This window comes from Phragmites australis, chromosome 15 (assembly GCF_958298935.1).
Source record: "Phragmites australis chromosome 15, lpPhrAust1.1, whole genome shotgun sequence".
NCBI lineage: Eukaryota > Viridiplantae > Streptophyta > Magnoliopsida > Poales > Poaceae > Phragmites > Phragmites australis.
In genome coordinates this window covers 10535847-10554102 of record NC_084935.1, presented here as the reverse complement: position 1 = coordinate 10554102, position 18256 = coordinate 10535847, and the positions used below count along the sequence as shown (strand labels likewise).

At 46.8% G+C, this 18256-nt stretch overlaps 2 protein-coding genes and 1 non-coding gene across 3 annotated transcripts; 2 read left to right on the top strand and 1 right to left on the bottom strand.

Moving 5' to 3' along the window:
• Positions 1-301: 301 nt before the first annotated feature.
• On the top strand, positions 302-6764 carry LOC133892122 (anthocyanidin 3-O-glucosyltransferase 2-like). Its single transcript, XM_062332855.1, has 4 exons — positions 302-379; positions 652-1564; positions 2392-2396; positions 6207-6764. The coding sequence occupies exons 1-4, from the start codon at positions 302-304 to the stop codon at positions 6762-6764; spliced, it is 1554 nt and encodes a 517-aa protein (XP_062188839.1).
• Positions 5282-5419, bottom strand: LOC133894214 (small nucleolar RNA Z247). Its single transcript, XR_009905023.1, has one exon. It is a non-coding gene; the product is annotated as a small nucleolar RNA Z247 (small nucleolar RNA).
• A 7402-nt stretch (positions 6765-14166) lies between the features above and the next one.
• On the top strand, positions 14167-15824 carry LOC133892063 (anthocyanidin 3-O-glucosyltransferase 2-like). The gene has a single exon (XM_062332810.1). The coding sequence runs from the start codon at positions 14227-14229 to the stop codon at positions 15652-15654; it is 1428 nt and encodes a 475-aa protein (XP_062188794.1). The 5' UTR covers positions 14167-14226; the 3' UTR covers positions 15655-15824.
• Positions 15825-18256: the final 2432 nt, after the last annotated feature.

Sequence of the window (18256 nt, the reverse complement as noted above, 5' to 3'; positions counted from 1 at the left end):
CTGAGGATGAATCTGATCGGTAATAAGGATTAGAACTAGATTCAGAGAGAAAATAAGGTCAAGACTGTCACGAGGTTACGCGTAACATTCGGATTAATAAACAATGCACTGAAAATAATCATACCATGAGATATATATAGGAATATACATATTATGATGTAATAGAGTTGAATCGTATCATAAAGACGTATATAGAAGATGTACTATCTATAATGCGGAGGATCACGTTACCGAGGCGTATGACGTGGATGTGTGTTCCGTAGGACATGCATGTGTGTATGCGAGACACCCACCAGCGAAGATGGGTGGAGGAGGCCAGGACGGGGTCGAGCACAGCTCTAACAGTGAGAAGGAGAGAGAAGAGAAGCCTCATCTGGAGGTTGAAGTGGATCTCTGGGCAGTCCTGTCGTGGTTGGACAACTCAAATCCGTCGTCCGAAAGAAGTGTTTTTCTAGGCCGCTGAAGTATAGCACATCCCCTATTATTATTTAGATGCGCTCGTGTTTCAGGCCCGACTAGAAAATGTTTCCCAGAATGCGACACCGTGTTTGCCACCTTGCTTTAAAAACAACATGCACTCGTAAAGTTCATCGCACTTTCTTTTATTTTTCTATTCAAAGCATCCTGTTCCAAGAATTCAAGAAAGAGTAGGCAGCCGAAGGCCGTCTCCTGATCCGTCCATGGCAACCCCTGTGGGACGCCGGCCATCTCATGTCCATGCTGGAAGCTGGCAAGCGGCTGCTCGGCCGCAGCGGCCGCGCGCTTTCGCTCACCGTGATTGTCATGCGGCCTCCGACGGAGCAGCTCGCGTCGGACGTCGCCGGCCACATAAACCGGGAGGAGGCCTCCGGCCTCGACGTCCGCTTCCACCACCTCCCCTTCGTCGAGCCCCCGACGGACCACGTGCTCCTGGAGGAGTTCGTTCAGCTGCACGCGCCCCATGTCAGGGCGGCCATCTCCGGCCTGGCGTGCCCCGTGGCCGCGCTCGTCATCGACTTCTTCTGCACCTCGCTGCTCGACGTGTCCTTCGAGCTCGCCGTGCCGGCGTACGTCTACTTCACCTCCAACGCCGCCATGCTCGCGTTCTTCCTGCGCTTGCCGGAGCTCCATGAGAAGGTGACGGTCGAGTTCGAGGAGATGGAGGGCGCGGTGGAAATACCCGGGATGCCGCCGGTGCCGCCGTCTTGCCTTCCGTTGGCGGTGATGGACAAGAAGAACCCGGATTACACGTGGTTCGTGTACCACGGCTGGCGGTTCATGGAAGCCGACGGGATCATCGTTAACACGGCCGCCGAGCTCGAGCAGAGCGTGCTTGCTGCCATCACCGATGGCCGTTGCACGCGCGGAGTCCGTGCCCCGACGCTCTATCCAATAGGTCCGGTGATCTCGTTCAACCCACCTCCTGAGCAGCAGCACGAGTGCGTGAGATGGCTCGGGACACAGCCTCCGGCCTCAGTCGTGCTCCTCTGCTTCGGGAGCGGAGGGTTCTTCACTGCGCTACAGGCGCACGAGATAGCCCGCGGCCTGGAGCGCAGCGGGCACCGCTTCCGCTGGGTGCTGCGTGGCCCGTGTGAAAACTAACGATGACAAGGTGATTAGGGTTAATGCACACACAGCCAAATGCTGTGGCGTGCTCTCTATATATACTCGATGCAAAGCATCGGTGATTGGTTGATTTGTTACAGTAAATTGAAACGAACTCTCGCTGATATCTACTGCTGTTACAATAGTATAACAACCGGATAACTACGCCATATTTACAGGCCCCTCAATCACAACTACATGTAACTATGTTGAGATTGGAGCGTCGTCGAGAGAATACATCAGCTGGCAATGGTTTGGTGAAGATATCCGTAAGCTGATCTCTGGAATGAATAAACCGAATCTCTAGAGCCTTTTGTGCAACACGCTCTCGAACAAAATGAAAATCCACCTCTATGTGTTTGGTACGGGCATGGAAGACTGGATTTGCCGAAAGGTAAGTAGTTCCGAGATTGTCACACCATAGCGATGGAGCTCTTGGCTGAGGAACTCCTAGCTCACGAAGAACAGTCTGTACCCATACCAACTCAGCCATAGCATTTGCAAGAGCCTTGTATTCGAACTCTGTGCTCGACCTTGACACCGTCGGTTGCTTCCGAGCACTCCAAGAAACGAGATTGGCTCCGAGAAAGACTGCAAAACCTCCAGTTGACCGACGATCATCTGCACAGCCAGCCCAATCTATGTGAGAGAAGGCACTCAGCAACAGAGACCCGGCCCGATGAATGCGAAGGCCATCTGTGGAGCTATGCTTCAGAAAACAAAGAATCCTCTTGACTGCTCCCAGATGAAGATCCGTGGGTGCTTGCATATACTGACATACCCGGTTAACGAAGTATGCAATGTCAGGCCTCGTGATGCAAAGATACTGTAATGCTCCCACGGTACTCCTGTACTTTGTCACATCAGCAGAGGAGAGAGGTGTGCAAGTGTTCTTGGTCAGTTTCTTGGTGCTAGACATGGGGGTGCTTACAGGTTTGCAGTTGTTCATGTTGGTGCGACGAAGAAGATCACGAACATACTTGCACTGAGACAGAGTAATCCCCCCTGGATCTGCGGTAACCTCAATGCCTAAGAAGTAGTTAAGAGAGCCCAGATCCTTGATGGCGAAAGCACGATGAAGTTGCTGCAGGAGTACATTAATGGCCAAAGTGGAGGAACTTGCAATGATGAGATCATCAACGTACACAAGCACGTAGGTAGTGGTGTCTGGAGCCTTACAAACAAACAATGAGTTATCGGAGGACGAAGAATGGAAGCCAAGATCTTGGAGCTTGGAGCTGAGCTGGGCAAACCATGCCCGCGGAGCTTGTTTCAGGCCATATATGGCCTTCTCAAGCTTGCATACAAAATCACGACGATGATTATCTTCAAAGCCGGGTGGCTGAGTCATATACACCGTCTCATGAAGAACGCCATGTAAGAAGGCATTTTTGACATCGGCCTGACGAATGTGCTATCCACGAGAGACGGCGACAGAGAGCACAAAACGAATTGTGTCCGGCTTGACAACCGGCGAGAAGGTGTCGTCATAGTCAATGCCGTGACGTTGCCGGAAGCCCTTGGCAACAAGGCAAGCTTTATGCCGCTCGATGGTGCCATCAGCTCATCGCTTGAGTTTGAAAACCCAGCGGCAGTCGATGACGTTGGCTCCCGGACGATGAGGAACCAGCTGCTAGGTGCGGTTCTGTTGCATAGCGGTGCGCGCCTCCAGTCAGGCTGAGCAAGCGCGTCCTCATGGGAGACCAGTTCGTCGATGGAGGCTGTGCTGGCGACGAAACCGCGTTTCCGTGGGTCGTAGAAGATCGTCCCATCCATTAGTTCTCGGGAAACACAAATGTTGTTCTGAAGCCGTGTAACACGACGTTCAAGCTCCGGTGCTGCCGCGGGATCAGGTACCTACACGTCAACAACATACTCGGGAGCAACAACGTTAGGGTTAGTCATATCCTCTGACTGGCTTTCCTCAACTGGATGTGCGGTCGGAGCAAATGGAGACATCAGAGGAGTAAGTTGATGCAAAGGTGCAGGCATATTGGGCGATGTAGTTTCCTGTGGTTTGAGTGGGAAGTATAGCGGAAGCAAGGCGACTTCGGTGACTTCAGACAGCGGACGTGATACAGAACGCAGAGCAAAGGGGAAACAATTTTCATCAAATGTGACATCTTGGGAAATGTAAACACGACCAGAAGGAATGTGCAAGCACTTGTAGCCCTTATGCATGTGACTATACCCGATGAACACACACTGTTGGGATCTAAAAGACAGCTTGTGATTGTTATAAGGATGAAGATTTGGCCAACACACGCAACCAAACGTACGAAGAAAATCATAATCTGGTTTGGTACCAAAAAGAATTTCAAGTGGAGTAGAATTTTTTATGGTAGGAGATGGCAAGCGATTGATGAGATAACACGATGTGAGGAAGGCTTCGTCCCATAATTTTAATGGCAATGAAGAGTGTGCATGAAGTGCAAGACCCATATCTATAATGTGACGATGCTTACGCTCAGCAGTGCCATTTTGTTGATGTGTATGAGGACAGGATACACGATGGTGGATGCCACAATTTCTGAGATAGGCATTAAGCCCTTGGTACTCGCCACCCCAATCACTTTGGAAATTAAGAATCGTACAGCTAAGGGCACGCTCAACTTGGGCCTGAAACTGAATAAAAATTTTGGTCACATCGAATTTATGTTTCAACATAAACAGCCATGTGAATTTGCTATAAGAATCAATGAAGGTCACATAATATTTGTAACCTCCATCAGAAGCAATTACCGGACCCCAAACATCGGAATGGATTAATTCAAGAGGTGCTGTAGCAACATAATTGGAATCAAAAAATGGAACTTGATGAGTCTTGCCCATCTGACAAGCATCACACACAAAATTGTTCCTATCCGAAACAAAGGAAAGACCATAATTTTGTAGAACTCGATGAACTACGACCGATGATGGATGCCCTAGACAACGATGCCATTGGGCGGAGGACAGCTTGGCTTGCATGGCCTTCATCAATAGAGCACGCCGAGAAGACGCTAGGGGGTAGAGACCACCTCTACATGTGCCGCGAAGTAGCACCGTCTTCGTTGCACGATCCTTTATGAGGAAAAAATCAGGATGAAACTCAAAAAAGACATCATTGTCACGGGTAAAATGATGAACGGAAAGAAGGTGTTTAGATGCGTTTGGAGCATCAAGAACATTGTTTAATTTGAGGCTCTTATGAGGTGTATCCAGTTGAGTACAACCAATGTGGAGAATAGACATACCCAAGCCGTTGGCGGTTTGAATCTGCTCCTTTCCATTATACCTTTGACGCACAGTAAGGCGATCGAGATCATTTGTGATATGATCCGTAGCCCCAGTGTTGCTGTACCAGTTGTTATCGACGTTGTAGCCGGCGTTGTTGGCGGTGTAGTTGACAACACGTGGGTCCTCAGCCTGATAGGATTGATCGAAGCGATCCCGTATGCCCCGGATGAGAGCAGATTTGACACGTCGGGCGACCACTAGAGCCGCCATTCGCCATTGTTGGAGCCACGGTTGTTGTAGTTGTACCCATTGGAATTGTTGGAGCTGCCATTGCGGGTGCCTCCACCCCCACTGTTGAAGCGACCACCGCCGCCACCGCGACCACCACTATTGCCGTGGCCACCGCCACCACGCGAAGAAAAGTTAACATGGGCGCCAAGATTGATCTGCACAACACTGTTGCGCATCTCGACGCACATCTCGTGGCTGAAAAAAGCGCGTACACATCGCTGAGCGATGGAGGCTCAGCACGTGCGGTGATGGAGTCGACGAGGGAGTCGTATTTAGCATCAAGCCCGGACAGCAAATAGGCGATCACCTCCTCATCATCGAGCGGTCTCCCGATTGCTGACATGGCATCGGTGAGTCCCTTCACCTTCTGGAAGTAGGCGGCTGCTGACAGTTCTCCCTTCTGTAGATGGGTGAGCTGCATACAAAGCTGCATTACCTTGGACGTGGTAGCAGACGAGAAGAGGCGCTCCAGCGTGATCCACACAGCACGTGCCGATGGAAGAAGAGTCACCTGCCCGAGAACTTCGGTGGTGAGCGTGGACAGGATGCCAGCCATCAGTGCTTGATCTTGTTGCACCCATTTGACGTAATCTGGATTGGGCACTTGTGTGTGGACTTCATTATTGACGACGACAAAGAACTTCTCCGGGAAAGCGATGGAGCCATCAGGATACCCCATCAGATCAGCACCTCGGAGGATTGGGATGATCTGTGTCTTCCACAGGATGCAGTTGTCCGAGGACAACTTGGTGCTGACGAACTGCGCCAGGTTCGGCATGCTAGTGAGCGCAAAGGCGGACAACACTATCAGTCCAGCCATCATGGTTCCTAGCGAGAGCGACGTTGCTGCTAGGGGGGTCTGCGATGCACCGTTCACAGAGGTCATGGCGAGCGGATCTCCGAAAGGCTTTGATGCCATGTGAAAACTAACGATGACAAGGTGATTAGGGTTAATGCACACACAGCCAAATGCTGTGGCGTGCTCTCTATATATACTTGATGCAAAGCATCGGTGATTGGTTGATTTGTTACAACAAACTGAAACAAACTCTCGCTGATATCTACTGCTATTACAATAGTATAACAACCGGATAACTACACCACATTTACAGCCCACCCCCACTCGGCGGGCGGCACCCATGGATGCGAACCTCGCGGTGTTGCTTCCAAAGGGTTTCCTCGAGAGGACCAAGAATAAAGGCCTCGTGTGGCCGACGAGGGCACCGCAGAAGGAGATACTTGCCCATGCCGCGGTCGGGGGATTCGTGACGCACGGCGGGTGGAACTCGGTCCTCGAGAACCTATGGTTCGGTGTGCCGATGGCGCCGTGGCCACTCTACGCCGAGCAGCACCTGAACGCGTTCAGGCTAGTGACCTACATAGGCGTCGCGGTGGCGATGAAGGTGGATAGGAAAAGGAAAAACTTCGTGGAGGCGGTGGAGCTGGAGCGAGCGGTAAAGACGCTGATGGGCGGTGGTGAGGAGGGTAGAAAGGCAAGGGAGAAGGCCATGGAGATGAAGGCCGCATGCCGGAAGGCCGTGGAGGATGGTGGCTCGTCTTACGCTATGCTGGAGAGGCTCTCCGAGGAGCTACGAAGGCGAGGCGGTGGAGGTGAAGAAGTGAGGCCGAGGAGCAGTTCCACCCTCTCTTCTGTGTTCTTGGATACCTGATAGTGTTATCGTGTTTGGGCAAGGTCCTGCTTGGGTGCTCTTTTCCTTGTTCTATCACTCTATTTTGGATATAAAGTGCTCTTGTAATCATCTTTGATCAAACGGTGGTAAATTTGGGAAATCACTCTGTTGTGCAAAAATGACCATGCAAAATCTTTGGGAAAATTGCCTAAATTATAAAAGAGTCTTTCCAGTTAGTAAATGTTATAATTAATGATTTACTTGCTTCGCACTAATTAAATGTGTACTCGGATTTTTTTATGTAATCTAAGCAGGTACCCACTACATATTAAAACCAACGAACACTTTTACTCCACATGCCCTTATAGGGCATTGTTTGTTATTTTGTGTGGAGCCAAATGGTAGCAAACAACGTTAAGAAGAAAAAAACTCAGTTGTTCAATATAACATATATGGGAGGATGAATATTTTCTGTGACAACTAGGAAGAAATTTCAGTTTGAACTTCCTAACCTTTAAATATATAATTGGCTTTTAATTTCTTTTGATTATATGGCCAATACATTTGAAAGCTTCCGAATGAATTTAGAAAAAGTTTTTTTTACTACACCAAAATATCAAACTTGAGACTTTTAATTTGTATTTAGCTATTTCTTCACCCTTCAACTTGAATTTAAAACCTTTCAAATTGGAACCGAAAACTTTGGATACAACTTTCAGTTCATATTTGATCACTTTCATATGTCGATTTTCAACTTCATATTGGATACAACCTTGAGCACTTAGTCTCCTTATCGTGTTGATGCTGAGCCGCCATATTGAGACTCCGCTTGTCGCAGTGGAGGCCTGCCTTGGGGAAACCCTGAATGGTGATGATTGCCTCGGGTCCTGGGATCTTCACACAGTGGTAACCGTAGTGCATGATGCCCATGAACTTGGTTAGGCTTTGTCATCTTAATATGACATTATATGCAGTCTCGAAATTGATCACAACGAACATAATCCTCTCTGTCCGAAAATTATTGAGCTTTCCAAAGGTGACAGGAAGTGATATTTGGCCAATGGGTGTGGCCAATGATCTGGGTACTATGATGTGGAATGCTTGAGTAACTAGCTTGATGACAGATCGGAAGATCTGCATCACATTGAGTGCTCCTGAGATGAGGATGTTTAGAGAACTTTGTCCATCAATAAGCACTCGGGAGATCTTGTAGTTGTTGATCGTAGTCTCGACCACTATTGGGAAGCAGCCTGGCCGTACGAAGTTTTCTAGGAAGTCATCTAGGCCGAAAGATATTTTGACATTCGACCTCTTGATGGCTTGGCGACCCTTGGGGACGACTGCTAAGACTTCTCGGGTCACCGTCTTGTACTGTCATATGGACTTGTAGGACACGGAGTCACCGAACATGTGGTCCAGGTTCTCTCCCTCGACTGGTATGATATTGGGTCTGAGTCATCGTCGCTGCTACTTGAGCTAGAGTCCCTGCTCTGTGTCATGACCTGGGTCTTCTTTCCTTTGGCCTTGTTGACCTCGGCCTTGATCAGCTTCTACTAGATGCTGCATTGACGGAGGTCGTGGCCGTCGATTTAGTAGAAGTTGCATCAGGGTTTTCCCCCACATTCGCCAATGTCTGGCTGGTGGCCCTTTCCCCGGGACAAGCTGGGACACTTGTCGGGACACGTGTCGAAAAGATTTGCCAAAACTTAATCAGTTCTAGTTTTCTTGACCTTACCTCATTTGGTGTTCTTCTTGTGCTTGCTTGTTGCTGAGTCATCATCTTGTCCAGGTTGAGGGCACTTGATGCCCTGGTCCCTTTTCTTGATGAACAGGAGCGCCTCTTCGACGTTGGTCACCTTGTCGACAATCTTCTTGAGCTCTTTGACTGTCTCGAGCTCCTTCCTGGCGATGTCCTCAATGCAACGTCGGCTCTTCATCCCTCGGGTGAACGCTTGGATGATGCTATAGTAGTTTATCTTTGGGATGGTGTTCCGGGAGTTGTTGAAGTGGCAGACGAACTGATGCGAGATTTCCTTATCTGTTTGCAGGACACAGAAAAGGTCATTTCTTGTCGGGGTGAATGCACGTGCCTTGGAAGTTGGCTCAAAATAAATCACAGAGCTGCTCCCACGAGTAGATCATCACTGGCAGTAGATTGGTCAGCCAAGTCCTGGCCGACCCTTCAAGGGCTTTGGGGATGTAGTTGTCCATTACCCTTTAATCCCTGCTAGCCGCTTGGATGCCTATAGTGTAGATCTGGAGTAACTCGATGTGATTGGTGCTCCTATTGTACTTCTCAATCGAACAGAGCTGAATCTGGTTCGGCCAGTTCACCCTCCATAGGTCTGGATAGAAAGCTTAGCAGTAGTTGATGGCTCTCTCATTGATCCGAGGACCCATGGTGGTTCTGCCCATCGGGATCAGAGATCGGTCGCGTCTTCTACTCGAACGACGCTGGGATGACCTTTGGTTTGGCCACTGAGGGGAAGTCGATTGTTCCTCGAGGGTCCTCGAGCATCTCCATTTCTTAATGACTTCGCGCAAATCATTTATTGGGTGGATCCTGATCGGCGAGGTCCTGCGGTAGCTAGGCGCTTGGTTATCATCCTGGACTTTCTTGTTATGGGGATTAAATCTTTTTTATCTGAGCCGTCCCGGTAAGGATTGGTCCGATTCGGGATCGGAGGGGTTGCCATCAGCGGAGGCTAGTTGGTGTTTCCCGTGCCAGAGCAGTAGGGTCTCGTGTACTTGCGGGATCATTGTAATCATGATTTGACGAACTAGTGTCCCCATGTCCGATGGAGAAGACTTCTCAGGGGTAATCTCCATTGGAGGAGGAGTCCAGATCCATCATGAATTTATCATCGGAGGACATCTTTGGGTAGGTACTTAGACAATCCATGTTGTCAAAAGCCACAGGGGATGATCCTAACTTGTGGCAAATGCTTCTTGCATGATCGTCTTGGCCACCGAGTGGTTCAAACTCGATGCCATAATCTTTGGCTCATTGGTCCATAAAATGACTTATCTCGTCGCCAGTAAGGTCATCGTTGAGGTCCACCAGGTCAACCACTGGCTCATTTTTGGTGGAGAGGTTTAAGTTGTTGTAGAACCCCTCGTCCGAGAAGCCTGTTCTTGATGCAGATTTGCGAAGCAGATAGCATATTGTTTGTAGAAGATTCGATGTCTTTGGCCATATTCCCCACAGACGACACTAGCTATCAACAATTTGTAAACCACCGATCTTTTGAACTTCTAAATGAAGTAGGGGATACTTCCAGGAGTTGAATCACACATCACACATAGAGATTTATACATGTTCAAGCCTCCCTTAGAATAATTGTCCCACATCTTGTTTCTCTTGTATTTATCTCTGACTATGTACAAGGAGGTTCTTGGTTAGCCTAGATAGATCTAAACATAGTCGAAGGGCTCCTCATACGTAGTTGTGGAGGGTTGCTGATGTAAATCTGGAATATAGAAGGCTTGAAAGCTCAAAACTTCTATAGGCTTGAATGACTTGAATGGACTTGAATGGACTTGTCCTCTGTAAGTGTCCCCTGGATCCATATATATATTGGTCATCGTGCGATCTCTGGCTCCTTCTTTATCATTCTTAGAGATAAACTTCTATTTTTACGAGATCTCCTAGGTACCTTTGGGCAGTTTTCATATGTCTAGGGATTCCCTTCTTAGGCACAGAGATATACCCTGAGAATATAGGAAATCCTAGGGGATCCAGATGCGGTAGTTTTATATTACCCATTATCAATTATTATTATTATTATTAAATTAATTGGGAATACTCTAAGTGAAAGGTTAGAATTCATCGGTGCACTTGGTAATTCTAATGCGTGTATCTAGCATAAATATAACACCACAAGCAAGAATAAAGATGTGTCCACACTACTACAGAAAGGGTCATCCCAGCCCCTTTCACTGCCAGTTCAGTAATAACCAACAGTGATAAACATCACTGCTGGTTAATAAGCTGAACCGACATGTCTAACATTGAGCTGTTAAGAATTAACAGTGATAGCCAGTATAACTGCCCATTGTTACATCACTGCTAATCCGTGTTATAGCTCGCCGTGATAAAGATTATCACTGCAGTTCATAAGCCCAACCGATATTTTGCCATTCATTTAGATTTAAAATACTCTATCACAAACATTTCGGCATGAGGTCTCTATCTCAAGTTTGAGATCAAACTTGAGATATATTTCTATGCTGAAAAGTTTATGGTAGAGTTATTTTTCATATGTGAATAGATTAGTATTGCTGGTTCTAGGTACGAACTGACAGTGATAAGTATCATTGCTAGTTCTGGAGCTGATAGTGATAATCTATAATTATCACTGTCGCTTATTCACTACCGATTTTAAAAACCGGCAGTGATTACAATTTGAAACCGACAGTGACAACCTATTATGTAGTAGTGCCACTACCTTTTTATAGCATTTTTTGGGCTAACTGCTAGGAGCCTCTACACGGATAGCAGCAAGTAGAACTGTACATAGTATGTCAACAATAACCAAGATACTAGCATTTTAATTCCCGTATGATTATTAACAGGGAGCTTATTTGTAGATACAATAGGATGGTTTGGTTACACGGTACAGACAATCATGCATGCCATGCAGATATTATAATAATGATGAAAATAAAAAGAAAACACCAAATGGTAAAATAAAAATGATGTATACAGTTGCTGGTCGGTTCACGTGCTGCCGACCAAACAATCAATAATACGGCAATCGTATACACAGGATCAACCACAAAAGAATAGCAAGAACAATAATGTATATATATATATATATATATACATACATATATATGTGAGTATATTATATTTTATGTATAAATGCAAAAGTATTATCAAAATTTATTAAAATTAATAGACTTTTTATTTTTTTATGTAGTTTACATTGGAGTATCTTAAGATACTTATTCTAAGTGATAACTAGTCTGTACTCCGAAAGTACATATTTCTTACTATGATATACCACATAAATAAAGTGGATATACTTCTTTATCATTTATAAATATACTTATATAATCATTCTAAGATACTCCAATGTGAACTACATAAAAAAAAAATAGAAAAAAAAGTCTATCAACTTTATTAAATTTTGATAATATCTTCGTATTTATACATAAAATATAATATACTAAAAAATAGGTACAAATCACTAAAAATATACATATCACTTAGATAATTTTTTATACTCGTATGTTCTATGTACATACTATTTATTATATAAGATATTTTCTATGTTATAAAATATATATGTGAGAGGAAATACTCTAAGTATAAAAATATATATATCGTTTCGGACTCCGACTGGCCCTCTGCCTTGCAGAACGTAGGTAGGGTAGGATATGTGGCAGGCGTCATATCTATTTATTGGCTGATGCCAACAACCCCTTCAATCCTTTCATCCTTTGGGTAATCGACGTAAATGTCGGAACAATTGGAGATATCACAACACAGCCTGGAGGCGAAGACATGTCTTTGCTGCGACTGCCGTATACACAGGATCAGTCTGAGACAGCGCCTGAGAATTGTAAAGTAGTGTGCTGGACAGCTGGAGTCGGATGCCGTTTTTAGATGAAGTACAATTTACGTTTTGTCGTAGAGAGTACAATAATGTTGCTCGTGCTTTCGCCAAGCATGGTGTTGGTTTAGAGCAGGGCACCCGAGTGTGGGTAGACGCTGCTCGTGTCTTTGATTGGAGTTTTTCGGCTAGCGATTTAGCTATGTCATCTGATTAATAGAATGAAATATGTTCCAAAAAAGGTCTTGCCGCTGTGCAGTAGTTATCGACTTAATTAGAACATAAACCAGATGAGGGAACAAAGTCGTGTCAAATCATGCAACTACTTCCTACAGCTCTCCTGGCTCTAGATGCATTGGTTTTCCTCTCCAAAAGACTAAAAAAAATTGATATAATAGAAGCGATAAATCAAGCCACATTTAAGTGTTCACCCCTTGGAAACATGCAGACCTACCTTAAACGATCTAGATGCATTGGTTTTCCTCTCCAAAAGACACACTTTGCATTTAGATCTCTTAGAAACAAGAGAGCAATCATTGTCACGAAGTAGCAGGGGCGGACCTCCCTTATTCAAGGGCATTCAGCTGAATGCCAAAATTTTTGGCAAAAAATTAAGTATATATATGTATATGTGGCATATGTATAGATATCCCATCAATTTGCTGCGTATCACAAGGATCAATTGCTTAAATTTACTCAGTTTTATCCTATGAACTTCTCAAGCACATATTTGATATCTCTTAGTTACCAACTTAGACTCTTTATTAAAAATATATATACATATAAAATATTTAGAAAGGTGAAGTGTCTTAGGAGCTTTCGGTCATGCTTGTCTTACAAGCTTCTCGAGTTGATGTTAGAAGCTTTTCATGTTGATGTTAGTTCTTCTCGTGACAACTGCTAGTGTTGAGAGGGTATTTTTAGTAATAAATAAGCTAAGAAATATAATAGAATACCGGTGGTTGAATGGTTGCTTGGTTGCATTCATTGAGTGCAAGTTTTTTTTAGGCACGTCATGGAGGAGGTCGTTATAACGCACATCCAATCTAATGAAGGAGCGTATAGTTAGATCGTACTAGTTATTGTGTAATTTCTCATAATTGTTTGAGTTTGTCTTTAATATGAATAATTTATATTATATTATGGAGTTCGATATTGTGAATATTTTCATTTTTTCATTGAATAATTTATACTACCGTCGAAGGTCAAATACTCATCCCATAATTTTTGGATCTGCCACCGCAAGGTAGGTGGATAAATGTTTTGAAACGGATACTCTCTTACTATAGACAAACAAAGCGAAACGGAGAGACAAGTAACAACAGAGAAGAGAAGGCTTCTGGTTGGATTCGGGCGTTCGGTGGATCACAAAACAACGTTTTAGAAAGGCCCTGTCATCTGTTTCTCCCGATGGTAAAGAGTGTTTTGCTGATTACGCATAGGGTCACTGCCTTCGTCTGGCACTAAGCTCTCAATACAAGATGGAAATCCAGCTAGCAAAACAGCTCCATGGAAATCCAGCCAGAGCACGGACGGAGCGCCCTACTGAAGAGCGCTCACCTCCATGGGTGATAGCATTGCGATCAGTTTTCCTCTATAACAGCAGAAAAGCGCCTCACCATGCTCAATGCGGAGCCTGTAATACTTCTACACTGTTGAATCTCCCACCAATCACCAGCATGATCACAGTCGCATCATTTACGGATTTTTAATACTCAGACCGATCATGTGAGTTAGGTGTCCCGTGGTCCAACAGCTACAATTGTACCTGTCCGTCGATCTCACCTAACTCTATTGTTAGCCGCAGCTTGTGATTGTATGTTCGGTTGCCCTCTCTGATTATAAACACAAGAATGAACGATGAATTTGCTCGTATCGTTCGACTCATCTTTATTGTATCTCTAGAGAGATTGTCCCAATCGTTTACGTACTCCGGTCCCCAAATGGCGAACCCAACCGTCGTGTTGGTGCCCGTCTGGGGCGTCGGCCACTTCCTGCCCATGCTCGAAGTCGGCAAGCGACTGCTCGCACGCAGCGGCCGCCCCATCACGATCACGGTGATCATCATGCCGGCGCCGACCGCGAATGTGGCATCCGAGATCGCCGAGCACATACGCAAGGTGGAAGCCACAGGACTCGGCATGCGCTTCCTCCACGTCCCCGCCGTCGAGCCCCCGACCGACCACTCGGGCATCGAGGAGTTCATCTCCCGCTACGTGCAGCTGTACGCGCCCAACGTCAAGGCGGCCATTGCCGGCCTGACATGCCCGGTGGCCGCAGTCGTCGTCGACCTCTTCTGCACGACGCTGTTCGACGCGACCCACGAGCTCGGCGTGCCGGCCTACGTGTACCTGATCTCCAGCGCCGCGATGTGCGCGCTCTTGCTGCGCTCCCCGGCGCTCGACGAGGAGGTGGCCGGCGAGTTCGAGGAGATGGAAAGCGGCGTGGACGTGCCCGGGCTCCCACCGGTGCCACCGTCCTGCCTCCCGACGGGCCTGGAGAACAGGAAGATCCCGACTTACAAGTGGTTCGTGTACAATGGTAGGCGCTACATGGAAGCGAAGGGCATAATCATCAACACCATAGCCGAACTCGAGCCAAGCGTTGTTGAGGCCATCGCCGGCTGTCGGTGCACGCTTGGAATCCGTCCCCCGACTGTGTACACGATCGGCCCTGTGGTACCTTTCACCCCGCCCGCCGAGCAGGCGCACGAGTGCGTGCGGTGGCTCGACTCGCAGCCTCCGGCCTCCGTGGTGTTCCTCTGCTTCGGTGGCGGAGGATTCTTCACCGCGCCGCAGGCGCACGAGATAGCACACGCCCTGGAGCGCAGCGGGCACCGCTTCCTGTGGGTGCTGCGAGGGCTGCCGGAGCCCGGCACGAAGGCGCCCACGGACGGGAACCTCGAGGAGCTGCTACCGGCAGGTTTCTTGGAGAGGACCAAGGAGAGAGGGTTCGTGTGGCCCAAGAGGGCGCCACAGAAGGAAATACTGTCCCACGCCGCTGTTGGGGGCTTCTTCACGCACTGCGGCTGGAACTCGATCCTCGAGAGCCTGTGGTTCGGCGTGCCGATGGTGGGGTGGCCGTACTCCGCCGAGCAGCACTACAATGCGTTCACGCTGGTGGCTGACATGGGGGTCGCCGTGGCGATGAAGGTGGACAGGAAGAGGAACAACTCCGTGGAGGCGGCCGAGCTGGAGCGAGCGGTCAGGACTCTCATGGACGGTGGCAAGGAGTCGAGGAAGGTTAGGGACAGGGCCATGGAGATGAAGGCCGCGTGCCGGAAGGCCGTCGAGGAGGGCGGATCGTCGTATGTTTCGCTGCAGAGGCTCTGCGAGGCGCTCGTCGAAGGCGCGGTGCTCCCAAAGAAGTGACGCCGATAGAGTTCATTGGCTTTGATGCATTCTTTCACGGCATCGACGAAGGAATGATGTAATCCGTGTGTTCCGTGTTCGGTTATTTACTCTGTTCAATCCGGAGCTCCATGGAGCTCTGCTTTTGATTGTTTTGCCCTGCAATTGAAGGGTTTGCGTTGATGTGTTTATCTGGTCTAGAGCTAAATTTGCACTTCTTATTATGGGGATTTGAACTAAATATAACAAGGAGAGTAATCACCACAGAATATTCAAACGAGGAAATGCGATGTAATAGCTAGAAATGTTTCCAAATCAAAATCTGCACCTAGTTCCGTATGCATTCGTACGTTTGTTTCATGGCCTCAATCCATAATTAGTCAGATGTTGCTCTAAGGGCCTAGTATAATAATTAAGAAATAAGTTGGTTTCAAGGACTTGAAAATAGCGAAACTGTTGTTTCATGTACTTGCGCAAGACAAATAATTCCCTATATGTTAAAGCCATGTGCAGACCTTTTGATTTTTTCCCCTTCGATAGTGCCGATCATGGTTCTGTGCAAATTTCAGCAAATGGACATGTTCCAAAATGTTCTACGTCTACGAATAATTTGACATGTGTGTACAAACTCAAATAAATGCTTATCTAAACTATAAAGATGTGAATGCGTTTGATGTCGAGCACCACATCCAATCCCTCCCGACCCCCCTTTGCCTCCCCCACCCCAAATACTATCAAATAATATCGACTGCTTTCCATCTATTTCCACATATTGTCCTTGCCCCCGATTATCTTCCCTCATCATGGACAATCTTTCCTTTTTTTTTCATCATCTCTTGCCAAATAAGTTTCCTGTTGCTCCCTCGATGTTGTGCCATGCAAACACGATGACGCCGTGCCTCCATCTTTGCTAGCGGCATTTGCACTTCCAGCACTGCACGCCCTCCGCCAGGAATGGTAGCGGCACCCTCCGCGTGAGCTACTGCACGACACCTCTGACATAGGCTCTGAGCTTGGACCCCGCCTTCCCGAGCCGACCGTCGATCTTGACGAGCGATGAGGCAGCCATGGTTGGGAGGTCGACGCCCCCACCCCCGCCGCCACCGCGCACCTTGCTGACAAAGGGGACGATAATGAGGTCAAGTTCGAAGGGGACTAGGAGCTTGGACCGCAGTAGCAAATAACATGGTAGAGATATTTAATTTTATGTAATGCAGTTTCGAAACACCTAAAATCTCTAACATATTGTCGAATTTTAGTATCATAACCTTGGTGCTATGTTACAAACTTTGACATGGCCGAATTTTAGTATTTCCATGCATCAACAGTATGTTAGATGTTTTTTGTGTAAGGCAGTTTTGATTTTTTGTGGAATTTAAGTCAAGACAAATTAAAATACATGTCAAGTTGTCACAAGGTCAAACCCCAATTGATCCAAGTTTTAGAGATTGAAAGTCAAGACCAATTGATCCAAGTTTTGGAGATTGGAAGAACATGATAATTGCAGCCTTATTGAAAAGTCATAGTTTCTGATGTTTCAAATATGAGATATTTATTCATTCTTAATTGCTTATCAAGATAGTGGTCATATATTTTTGCGTGTTTGTTGCCTTGTAACTCTACATGTCTAAGAATCATTATTCTAGCATATGGTCATGGTTGCACATAATTTCACCATTTGTACTGAATAAGATGATTGTCCATATAAGCTTGGCAAGACCTCATAGTTGTGTCCATTTTTGCACTGAAAGAAGATGAGATAGGCTTTTTGACATGATTTTGTTTATCATTTATTGTTTTTCGGTTTGGGTATGCATATCGGATATCATTAGGATTGTGAACCCTATTTTGGTATTGGCATGGACCGTTGGTAGAATATAGGTGAAGCAAGGGATGGTATAAAATTATTGTAGGAGTAGGAGCAAGTGAGAAACATGCTTCTGCATCCAGTTGCCATGCTGATGTATTCTGCTTTAGTTACCACCAATTTTTGGTGCCCCGGTGACAACACCTTTCGTATCTCAAGATTGGAATAATTGATCATCCTTTTAGATCATGCAAAGAATGGCACTGAATTTTGTTGAGAATGGGCAAGCTACGCTAGAATAAAATAAAAAAAAATTCTACCATATTCACCTAGGAAATCATGCTAGTAGTAGATCATAGATTGTTACCACTCCACGCGCAGTGTAGCGGAAGAAGAGTTGGAGTAGACCGATCCAACGTCGTGCGCGTCAAACTCCTCGAGCAGCTTCTTGATCAGATCCGCAACCAGCCCCACGCAGGTGGTCACGATCCTCGACCAACTCCGAGCAGGTGGTCGTGCTCCTCGACCAACTCCTCGACCACGTCACGTTCAACTTGTTGAGAAGATCAGTGCCGCAATAGCAATAGCACCTCTACAGTATCCACATGTACTGGGCAGAAATGCCGAGCACCAATGTGCTAGCACCGCACGCGTGGCTAGGGTTTTTGGGAGATTGTGTGGAAGGCTACGGCTAGGGTTTCGGAGTGGCTCAACCTCTGAACGCCCTACCCACGCCTCTCCTTATATAGAGCTCGCCAATGGGCTCCCACGTTGGAAGCCCTTTAGGACTCTAACTTCTCATGGATCACAATCCAA